At 35.2% G+C, this 12,741-nt stretch overlaps 1 protein-coding gene across 1 annotated transcript in view; it reads right to left on the bottom strand.

Annotated features, from left to right (window-relative positions):
- The window catches only part of LOC131072724 (inositol transporter 1), a 36,330-nt gene extending 24,232 nt beyond the window's left edge, over positions 1 to 12,098 (bottom strand). Inside the window, exons 1-3 of the mRNA XM_058008985.2 lie at positions 11,442 to 12,098; positions 6,308 to 6,378; positions 5,842 to 6,177 (exon numbers count right to left, since the gene is read on the bottom strand). Coding sequence (XP_057864968.1) covers positions 5,842 to 6,177; positions 6,308 to 6,378; positions 11,442 to 11,661 — 627 coding nt within the window. The 5' untranslated portion in view covers positions 11,662 to 12,098. The remainder of the gene's footprint in view (positions 1 to 5,841; positions 6,178 to 6,307; positions 6,379 to 11,441) is intronic.
- Positions 12,099 to 12,741: the final 643 nt, after the last annotated feature.

The raw sequence follows: 12,741 nt of genomic DNA, 5'->3' as shown, positions 1-12,741 counted from the left end.
AATGCATAATTTGTCCCATCGAAAATTGGATTTCTAACTGCATAGTTATCTACCATTGTGCTCTTTTGAGGATCTACCTTCAAGCTGTAAGGCTATCTCCGAAGGAACCAGCTCTGATACCAATTGAAGAGCACACAGTTATACTGAGAGGGGGGGGTGAATCAGTATAATGAAACTTTTCAATTCAATATTTTATATGATAGAATCAATCACTAAAAATAATTTTGCATATGAACACAATAACACAAAGATTTAAGTGGAAACCCAATGCAGGAGAAAACCACTGAAAATGAATGCTATATATTTATGTTCTTTTACAATTTTGTGAGCACCAACCCACTGGAAGCACCAACTCCCTAACTCTGTTTTGTGAGCACCAACCCACTGGAAGCACCCACCCCCGAACTCTGTTTTGTGAGCACCAACCCACTGGAAGCACCCACCCCCAAACTCTGTTTTGTGAGCACCAACCCACTGGAAGCACCAACTCTCTCTGCTGAAATTGTGAGCACCAACTCACTCTTCACAAATCTAATTTTCCATCTTGAACATGTTGCTGTAACAATGGATGATAGACAATGGTAACACTCTTTAAATCTGCATACACATCTTCATACAAATATGTCACAATTCCTTTCTTAAATCTGTTGTAAGCTGATCATAAATCTGCCTTACTCTTCATTTCAAATCTGCATGTGCTAAGTTTATATATCTGCTATTATATTCTAAACTTATGCTCTTTTAAGACTGATTGTTCATGTTTCTCTTTGCACACCTCTTACTTCACCTACGTGAGGTAGGTATACTTTCAAAAATCCACAGTTTTATACACAGTATATATATCCAGCATATCAACATCCTTCTCAAAGCATTTTTAAAAATTCATATATATATGCGCTGGTTCCACCGGTTGCAAACCAACATGACTTTTAGTTTGAAAAGTCATATCCTTCAATATTTCAATAACTTCTTTTTGTTAAATTCTATTAATAAACTTTTTACGGGAGTATTTGTTTGCCAAACACTTTTGTTTATATTAATAAACTCTTATGCCACTATACCTTAGACAATACTTTTCATAATAAACAAACCACCGAACTTAATGAAGCCCGATAATGTATTGTAAAAATAAGGTATGCAATTTATTTACGATATTATTTTCTCCCAGCCGGTATTAAGTTCGTTCCGCAAAACACAAAGTTTAATAATTTTTGCTGTCGAGATTTATTTTTGGTTTTAATACCGTTGATAATATGTGATGAATATAAGCCGCTATACAACACTTTTAATTTTGCCGCTCCATATCTATCTCCGCTTTAATTAATTTAAAGTGTGTCGCTGATAATATTGTTCAATATATTAACGCTCATGAGGTGTCGTAAAAAATACTTGGTTAATACATCCGCCATCAAAACATTTTTCGCTTTAATAAACTTGCCGCTATATTAATATATTTGCCGATAATTATAAAGTCTTTCCATATTATATATCGGGTAATAAATATATCGGATTATTTATAAAGTCTTCCCATTAATAGTTTTCATTTGATTTCTATTTTTGCCTTCAGATAATGATATAGATACGAACCATGCTCACTGTAATCTTCTGCTTCATCGTGCTGATTTGCTAGGAAACTTCCAAACCAACACCCGGCTCTAAGATATATTTTAGATACTTTCATTCTTTCTGTGATGTCATTTTAGATGCTTCCTGCTTTCAATTAATTTGACATCAATGACAATACTTGCATTATGTTCCACCTAAAACTTGTGCAAAATTAGTAGATGAAATCACTAAGGATGGCATGTTAAAGAATGTATAGTTTTACTATGATCATTTAGAGGATGATGAACAAAGTGAGGTAGAGGAAGCAGTCTTATTATACTTAGATATTTATAAGAAAGCCTTAATAAAAATTGAAAATCAAATACCAGCAGAACTGTATAATATGTTAGATGCTAGGAGACTGTCTGCAATGCAAGAAGACAAGCACATTAAAATTCAAGAGTTATTATCTGTTTGTGTTACTATTGCTCCAGAGGAAATGGAAAGGACACTTGAGGTGGCAGATAGAAAAGTCTTTAATAGAAAACATAGAATAACCAGTCTGATGCTAGGAAGGGTAAATGAGATAATAAAAGAAACTCAAAAAGCATGGGTTAAGTTCTTTGGAGAAAACAGAGGATTCTTTACTTCACTGGATTCAAAGATGAACACTGTAGACACCCCGGTTGAAGGAAAGGGAAAAGAGATTATGGGTACTTCACCCTCAATTTTAAAGAACATTAAGATAGTGGAAATCTAGCCCTTGGTAGAGGTTGAGGTTACAGGTTGAGGTTACAATTCCTACAGAAAAACCGGTAGTTACAAAGACACCACCAAGTGGTGAAGCCACCGATGCAAGTGAGGTTATAAAGGCTAAATCATCAGAGGAGAAGAAAGGGGAAACTAGTAGTTGGTCCATCATTGTCATCAATTGACACCTCGCAGGTTGTAAAGAAAAACATAATAGAGATGAGTCCTACTGAACTCATGATGATGGCAGCACAAAAACTAATGAAGGAGGGATCTACAGACAAAGGGATTATGGATCAATCAATCACTATTTTACACAGACTAGTCCCAGAGTGCGAGATTGACAATGAAGCGAACCCATCCGGCAAGCTTAAGACAATTCCTGAGCATATTTCAAAGGATTTTCAATCCTTACAGCAGATTTCAAACCGGCATGCATTGGAGAGGTTCACTCAGGCTAAGAGAGTTGCATTTGATCAGGTGATTGAATCTGAGAAGAAGAAGATTGATGAGAAGCTAAAACTGATCGAAAATTCCTTGAAGCAATGTACCAATATTTATAGGTTATGTTGTAACACTAATATACTTACAGCTAATGTGGATAAGAAGATAAAAGAATTTCAGGAGAAAATTACAAATATAGCTAATTCTTTTGATGGATTGACTTCATTGACTACATCCATTGATGGTCAAATTTTGATTTTGGAAAAACAAATTTCTGTTCTTGAGAAGGAAAGAGACACAATTATAAGAAGAACCTGAAGTCTGAAAGGCTTGGTGAGTCCCCGGTTAGATTCACTCAATGTACATAAAGAAAGAATGTATGGATATGATGGGAAAGCCCACATCGGCAGAGGTAAATAAGAAAGAGTCATTTGCAAATATATTAAGTGGACTTGTATCTATTTCCGGCACATTGAAAATTGGTTGGGATACTTATCTTGAGCTATTGGAGAAGGCTTATCCGGAAATTTTGAAATTTGTTAAGCTCCAATAAGATATTTTTGGGATATTCATTGTACAGTTTTTTTGGATCTTTGACATTCCTTTAGAATTTTTGATGGCATTGATGTCAAAGGGGGAGTGATATAGATGTGAAAAAGAATAGAAGGAGTTGTATACATTAGGGGGAGTTATGGAGTTATGGAGATATGGAGATGTGGAGTATTTTGCATTAATGAATATTCAGCTCATGGGGAGCAGGCAAGATGGAACCGGCAGATGAAACCTTGACCATTTTTCACATGAGTGTTGCCATCAATGCCAAAGGGGGAGATTGTTGGCAATTGACACTCAATTGGTTGGTTTCACTATGTTGTCATTGATGGCAACATGGTATCTTATTCCTGCTTCATGTTTTGGTTCAGTTGTGTACCAGCAAGCACTTCACAGACACTACACTGGCATCAGCACCAGCAGGACAGAAGGATTACTTTGGTTACCGGCAATGCAGGCCGACATGGTTTAGAATATGGTTATCAGTATTGGAGGCCAACATCTCTTGGATCCGGCATCGGCAATTGTTCTTAATATTTATGCATTCATGTTATCTAGCCGACATGTAATTTGATATTGTAAAAATCTTTGTAAACCGACATAAGGCATGATAAGTTGTATAGGGTATATAGGTCAGTTGGATTAGATCATTTTTGACATGGGAGATTATGGATATGCGAATATGATATAATGCGAAATACATCAGAGAGATTATGTATGTGAGGATATTTATGTAAAGGGTTATTCCGGTAAAGGGTTTAGGGTGACCGGAACAGACAGAGCTTAAACCGGAACTGTATTCTGACATAGAAGATGTTATCTTAGCAGTTCAACACTTCTCCAGATTGTAGTCTGGATTTATATGTAATCAGTGAGGCTCCTTTTGTGATTGAGCAGTGTGCTCTAGGCTGTAAGTCTTCCTGCAAGTGCAAGCCCCTTATATTTTATAATATCTCTTCATATGGCCAGTGGATTGATATTGTGGGTCACAAATCCCACCGTGGTTTTTCCTCTTTGAGGTTTTCCACATATAAATCTGTGTGTTATGATTCTCATTTATGTGATTAGCTTATTGGTTGTTTTACTTCTTTCAATTCTGTATTTACCGGTATACCGGTTGGTGTATGCATCTTTTAATAAGGCTAAAATTGATCATTCTGGTATAACACTGATTCACCCCCCCTCTCAGTGTTATTGGATTCCAACACTTAGCCTTCTCTCTAGCAAGGAAGAGAACCTACCAATGTCAAGGAATTGTTGAATGGTCCAAAGATATCACCGGGTGCTCTGCTGCAAATAGATATAAAGGAAAGTATGTCTCCTAGAGTTTTTTATCCTACAATGAAAAATTAGGTGAAGTGGGGTAAAGGAAGGCCAGCTTCAATGTTGAGGTGAGGACCACACGAGCCCACTAATTTATATGGATATTATTGTGCATAATGGTAGAGGTCAAGGCCAAGACAAGGGGCATCATGAGGTGTGATGATTGTTGCAGATGCAGATGCTGGTGAACAAGGTGATGGATGGCCCATACGGCTCTACTAGTGGTGATGATGCTGGCACATCTTCCTCAAACATGCAATTTGAGCTTGACTTTGAGATATGCCACTCTTCTGTTTGCCAACCCATGTTATGTGTCCATGCAAATGGCCAATTTGGTTGATTTTTGTCAGTCACCTTGTAATTTGTTTTGTTGCAAACTGAATGTAATGATGTATCTAAGCTTCAGAATTATTTTTTTATGATTGTGGCCTTTGGTGACGTGCCCACCCTATGGCCCATAGACACACAAATTGTAAGCTTAGCACTTTATGTTGCTTGATGATCATTTAAAAAAAGTTATGAATGGTGTTTATCATCATGTAGCAGAAAGACAGACTAGAGCTGAACCTAATACTACTGTGTTAGTTATATGATGTTATGGCAGGTCATTCACTGCCCCAATAAATAAGATTAAGTTATAAAGTTTCATCTTCATTGGTAGATGAATGAATGTGGCACCAAATAATCTATTACAATTTATGCGTTCCTTCTATGACTAATGGATGTGACAAAAGTCGCAATAAATTAGGTACAATTATGTAGCACAAATTTTCAAAAGTAAGGACAATTTTTGTTCCCATGCATAGCAATGTTCAAGGGATTTTTAAAGAATCTTAACTTCCACAACCACAGCTCAATTTAACTGCTTGTGAAATGGAAATTAACTGAAGTAATACATACTGATTGAAATAGTAATCTAGCATATGAATAAGTCAAATGAAAGATTCATGCTCTTAAGGTAAATATTAATGTAAAGTTCATAAAGGCTTAATGGATCTATCAATGCATTAATGTTTATATCATTATCATCTGCACAAGAGAAATGAGTTTATATGATTCAACTGTTGCATTTGTAGTAAGTAATGTTTACCTGTAATCTATTAACCAAACACACTGCCCTCAGGCATCCCACTAATAGATATTATTTATCAACACTTCATTAGTTACACATATCCTTCTACTTTTCATTAACAGCAATATATCATCTATATAAAGAATAAAAAGTACCTGAGTGAAAGAATAATTGACGACATAGGAGACAAACTGACCAGTTGTAACCATAAGAGTATTTACACTAACAAGTGCTCCTCGGATATCAGATGGTGAAGTTTCTGCAATATACAAGGGTGCTGCCATTGAAGCAATACCAATGCCAAGACCAACCATCATTCTTCCACCAATTAATATTGATGGAGATGGTGCCAGAGCCATAAGAAGGGAGCCCAATAGAAAAACTGTGTCGGCAATGAGCATGCTTGTTTTCCTTCCAAAACGATCACAAGTTTTACCACCCAAAGCTGCTCCCAAGGCAGCTCCACCTATAGCTGTGCTCACAATGGTCTCCTGTTCATGTATGACCACCCTGTCAGACGACATATATTAAAAGCCATTTAAAGCTTTAAGATCCTACCCATCGTGAAGAAAAGATCAGATGATAATTTAGTGTTGCATGGAATTATGATGTGGAATTCACCTGAAGTACTGTGCTCTTCTCAACAGATTCAAAATCTTCACGAATATAAAGAAGAGCACCAGAAATCACTCCTAGTTGTCATCAACACAATCGTGTAAGTAATCTTCAAATAAGGGGTTTTAAAATGATCCACTACTCATGTTTTTGTCACTAGCTTGTCCTTTTCACATTTCCAAATTAGTGTATATTTAAATCTATATTCAAAACAAATTATTCACCTATTTGTGGTCGAGAGATACATTTAAGTGGACTCTTAGGTAAGGATTTTATTCTGCGTGTCTTAAATTTCATAAATGCAAATCCCATTGTAAAGTATTGTAATACGTTTTTGTATTATAGTAAAAGTTACAGAGATCGGTTCAAATAAGCAGCAAAATGATGTTAGTAGGGGTCACAAGCAAATAAAGAACTCATCTAAACCTGCCACTGTTTCTAACATCAAAAACAAAAACTACTTATAAATTTATGAAGTTTACAACAAATAATGATAAGCTTTCCACGGGTTAGCTGCCAAAGTAAATTGATAGATTTATTTGGACTTGTAAGATAACAATAATCACAATAACAGATATGTAAAGGGAATTAAAAATTCATGCGTCAAGATACAGAATTCAAGTTTTGGATTAAGCTCAAAAACATGACTAAGCTCTCTAACAAAAAAAGAATCTTATAGAGCAAAGAACTTCAGAAACAGCATCACTTGAACTTTCATATTTCAAACAAATGGAACTCAATTCTAGTCCTCACAATGTTAAGGCCCTAGGAAGCAAGTTTAAGCACGTAAATGAAAACGATCAATTCTTTAACACCCTTGTATCATGGATTTTCCTTTTTGTCATTTTGTGTATAGGCTACAGTAGATGCTAAAAATATCTTGGTTGCCATTTATGTTTTCCCTACTGTTTCAATCTTTCCTGTTTGTACGGTTGCAAGCTAATAAATACCATATTCCTTAACTCAGATGATTTCGGTCCTGCATTGATCTACTTGTTGTCTCATTCTGTTTGTACTCACTATCAAATTGTCCTTCAGCATGAATAATTTTATTTTAAATCTCTTGTATGTTGTTAAACTACCTTGTCATTCAAAGCACCATATCTCTGAGCAATTGAAGTCACAATCATATAATACCCAAAAGGAGGTCATATTTATCACTAAGTTATACATAACACTATACTAAAATTCTGCAAAACACAACCATTCAGACCATTTATCTGTTTATTTCTCTTATTTACCACCTTTCTTTGGCCACCCATCCACTAAGGGTAAACAGTTCTTCCCAAAAAAAATAATCTGAAACTCGTAGTCCCTATCACAGAGGATGTGGTGAGGGAGCTCATCAGTTTATTAATGTGCCAGAACAAGAGCTCGCCAACTTCAAAAGAAATAAATTCAAACTCAGTCAAAGAAATGAAATAAGGATGTTTATGGGAACAAAGAGTTAGGAAAAACTGTGTCAAAAAAATTTTAAAATCCAAAAAGCTTTGATAAAAAACTTCTACACATTTTTTTTCATAATCCGTGTTCACTTCTCTGAGAAAATCATATGTTCTTAATGAGCATATTTGTTTAACTATTCAACCACAACAAACATTTGGTGTTTGCCTTATACAATTTCCCGCTTCTGCATTGAAATGGCATTTGATTGAAAGAGATCTCGAAAAGGAAATCTTTCCAGTTTGTTGTGCACGCATGTGCTACACTTAACTATGAACATCACATTGTCAGGTTCGATGTTATGCTAACTGAAAGCAGTTCTGCATGTTATCTTCTACATTTTTTCCCATAACATGTGTTTTCTGAATTCCATGGTCTTTGCAAAAACCTCATGTTCTTAATAAAGAATATTTGGTTAATGGAAAAGGAAATCTTTCCAGTTTGTTGTGCTGGCATGTGCTACACTTAACATTGTAATGTTCACATTATGCTAATTGAAACTAGTTATGCATGTTATCTTCTACACGTTTTTTGCCATAACCTGTGTTCTCTGAATTCCATGGTCTCTGTAAAAACCTAATGTTCTTAACAAGCATATTTGGTTAACTGGTCAAACACAACAAAGAATGATGCTAGCAGGCTTGAAATAAATACCACTTCCCAATTCTGCTTTGAAACGGCATTTGATTGAAGAAGACCTGGAAACAGAAATCTTTTCAGTTTGTTGTGCTGACAAGTACTACACTCCACTATGAACATCACATTGTCAGGCTTCATGTTATGCTAGTTGAAACTAGTTATATCCCTATAGGTTTTCTAGAATCTTTGATGCCTAGCAGTGAAGGATACCTGCCCATGCTTGAGGGCCTTTCAAAAAAATGAACTGATTCCTGAAGTAGATATGAAATTTGAGGATGATATAATTTCTAGTTGGATAAGCCTTCCCATTATTTTCATTGGTAATCTCTTGCCTGAGCAAGAATATAACGGATATGGATACAAATACGGATACAGCCATTTTTTAGGACCCCCAATATGGATATGGCTGGATACGCCATTCATAAAAACAACACATACACATATATTTAACACAATTTTCCAAGTTATTGGAGGAGATTTTCATTACTTCAAAAGCAATATAGACACATAATTGCTACATAAATAATGATAAGTTGATTTAACGTTTTACAATATGCAAAAAGAGTTGCATTGGAAGATAACCCAAAAAATGGGTTACTGAAATAGAAAAACATTTCATTTGTCTTTCTCATTGGGTTTAAGTTTTGTTTATACCAATTTTTTTTTTTTAAAATCCATGAATGAAGTTTTCAAAAATTTAATTTAGCAAGATTTCCGTCAAATTTTCAAAAAATCAAATCACGTAGTATCTAGCATGGATGGAAATCAAGGTTTTTTGGGCACATGTGGGTACAGGAGTTGATGTGCATCCGGTCTGTATCGGATACGGGGATACGCGTGCCTGGGGAGGGATAAAGGAGTTTCCGGCTACTCTAGCCCTAGTAAAGAACTTGCTCCCTAGGAGAAACTAATACCATTTGGTCACTGCATACAATTTAGCCAACGTTCTTTAGACTTTATTGTATGTTGATATGTGTTTCTCTATCTCATTCATCTTTCATTTTTTTCAAAAGCAATGACATAATCAACCATTGAATGTACTCACTGAGCCCAGATCTAATGGAATCATTGAGCTTGAAAAGATCAGAGGTGGTCAACATGTGAACAGAGAAAAGGGCATCTTCAAATCTTTCCAAGGCTCACTAGACCTCAACAAACCAACAAAAGGCATATCATTCCTGGTAAAGCCAAAAAAGAATCAAGCTACAGTGAAGAACTGCTTAACTAATCTATGGTATAAACCTATTAACAGCATGTATTAATGAAGATTCTTAAAATCCTTCTATATATAAACCTTCCATTGAAATAAGATGGCCAAAAGGACTCGAAAGATATCTTTAAAAACTCATATTTGTATTATTAAGCATACAGAGCAGAACTTGGGACCATTTCCAATATGTTCAAAAATAGTTTTATCTGACTAAATTTTATGTGTCCCCAATTAATGTGTTTGCCAGTTTACGAGTTAGGAAAAATTAATACATCATCAAGTGGGCTATCAAATGGGTCAAGCAAAATCAAGCATGAATGATTAATATGCATGAATAATTACTATATATAATATATGAAAAGCTATAAACCTTATTCCGAAACATCATGATAGACTGAATTCCTGTTTTGTCTATTGGACATACTTGTATTGACATTTACCTGGGAAAACGCTGGCTTTGAATTGAGTAGCCATCTTACTAACTCAAGTTGTACTCCAATTCAATTGTCTCTTTCACTATCCTGTGGCATTCCATTGAAGTTTATTGGCTTCTTCTAACTTATGAACCGAAGTTATAACAATGATTGCCCATTTCAGAAAAGAACCTGCTAAGGATCTATACTTTTTACCCTTAGTTAAAGTGTTCAGCAATGTATTTCAAGGATTAGACTGTCTAGTCTAATCTCAACATTCTATTACCGTAAGGTAATTCATTTAAAGAAAAATGGTCCCTCCAAACAGACATCACCTTCATCTTGGAACGAACAGTAGTATAGTCTATTATTACCTAAGTTTGTTACCAGCTAAAAATATGCATGTTAAGGAAAATATCATGCTGCCTCCAAAAACTTAACTTATCTTAAGAGGTCAGATTTGTATCCAAATCTCCCATATAATATACAGATCTGCCAGAAATTCTGGGCTATATTTTACAATTAAACCCTCCATAGAGCACTCAGATCTGCTAAAAATTGTTGGACAGTTTAATGTTTTAACTATTTGGTGTACATATTACTTTCAAACTACTCAACATTAAATAGAAAACAAGTTAATTAGAATGAAATAAACAACGGCTCACCTTCTTTTTGTCACATTTGCAATTTTGGGTATAGTTAACAGATAATTTGAACTCACTTTCAAACCATTCAGCTAAAACTTTCCACAATTTAGCTATTCTTCTAATTCTGTGCTTCCAATATTTAACGTACTTCTGCCAAATCATAAAATTTCACAAAATTTTGGCACATACTTGTGCCAGATCATAAAATGTCACATTACCTTAGATAAATCTTTCCACAATTTCGCAAAAGCAACCGTGTGCATCAAAATGGGAGCATCTTACAACAAATAATTTGCACATACGGAGCCGTACAGATCCACTTCAGATAGAGTGGAATGCATCTGAACTATTATGCAATGTACGGAGAGATGTAAACGGATAGATCGTTTCTTGAGCTGTGGTCTAGTGGAAAATTGGTGAAATTTTATCAAAGGTGGCCACTTAGTACAGGTTTGCTTCTCGCTTGTAATCTATGGGGGATCGACTCTCTACCCGCCAAGAAATAGGGTTTCCCCTAACACATTGAAAGAACGAAAGAAATTATTTTAACGTCGACGAGGCTAAATATAGCTACTTTTGGGTCATTAAAAAGGTCATAGAAATAATCAGTTAAATCTGAGATCAGCGCAACGCGTTATCCTCAAGACTCAACTCGCAGGAGATTTTACAATATTTCACCTCAATCGCACAAACATTACCCTAGTTTAGACACATTTTGTATGGGTTGCAACAGAGAAGGCAATGAGTTTGAGACTAAATTAACAAGATCTGAAAAGGCAAAGACAAACCAGTATCATATCCGAAGAGAAATCCGCCTATGCCAGCAACCAGAGTCAAAATTATGACGAAAGACTTTGGAGGTGACCGTGCACCATCCAAGTTGTTGAGATCTAAATCACTTCGCTGCGATTGGGGCTTCAACAGATGCGCTTCGTCGCCGTAATCTGATGCAGTTGCAGGAGCCCTGCCTTGTTCTTGGTCTTGCACTTGACCTTCCCCTGCAGCCATCGTACCTCCTTCCTTCAACACGCTTCCCTCCTGTGCAATTTGTTCACCATTTCACAGCAGCAAAGATTTGAACGTCAACAGCCTTTGCGATTGTGTTTGTTTTACTTTACTGGAGGCGATCTTGTTCTGTAAGGGCTTGTTCATGCGCTATTAGTGATAGTAATTTGAAGCAAACTGGAGTGCAAAGCTCAATGTTTGTGATTGCCCAAGAAAGCGCCTGTTAAGTGGTGCGCATGTTAAGCTCAGATCCACCAACACAAACTTGTTCAATGCTTTCCAATGGATTACAGTACACGCATGAATCCGACGAAATAGACGTACGCTCCGGAATTCGAGGCTCCGAAATTCTTGGACTACTGTAAAATATTGTTCGGCAGGCGGAACATGTTGGAAGAGTGAATTGAATTGATTTCATATGTCCAATTCACACAAGAAGCACGCGCCATGAATTTAAGGCATTTGTCGTTTTAATAGTTTAATTGTCAATTTTTAAGATTACATTGTTTGAATAGTCTATGCAGGCATTTTTTATTATTATTATTCTTAATTAAAAATACGGTCAAAGGTATAGGGATCAGTTTTTTATTAAGATATTATCATGTATGATTATGTTTTCGATAAAGTGATTTTGTTATTTCCACCTGATACAAAATTTGATCTTTAATAATATAGAAGATATTTGTAGGCTTTTTTTATGTTAATGTTTTTGACAATTTCAAAACAAAAAGTTGTACTTTTCTTTAAACTTCTAGATCTTTTAGCACATCTATTTCAACTTATAAAGGAATAACACATCATCTTAAGTTATTATGTGATTGCTTGTTATTCTAGATTATTTTGTTCACATATAAAAAGTCAAATTTTTGGAATCTAATTAAGAAGAACATGAATAGGTCAATAAATATAGTAAAATTTTAGCATCTTGGAAAATGTGTTTTAATACTTAAATATAGATTTTTGCAATAAAATTATAATTAATTAGTGTAATTTTCTACATTCAATTTTAAAATTTTCAATTATTAGTCTCAATTCATTTTATTTAGGTCAATTGTTTGTTAATTGAATGTATTTATTTGGTTA

This window comes from Cryptomeria japonica, chromosome 9 (genome assembly GCF_030272615.1).
Source record: "Cryptomeria japonica chromosome 9, Sugi_1.0, whole genome shotgun sequence".
Classification (NCBI taxonomy): domain Eukaryota; kingdom Viridiplantae; phylum Streptophyta; class Pinopsida; order Cupressales; family Cupressaceae; genus Cryptomeria; species Cryptomeria japonica.
This window is presented reverse-complemented; position numbering and strand designations above follow the sequence as displayed.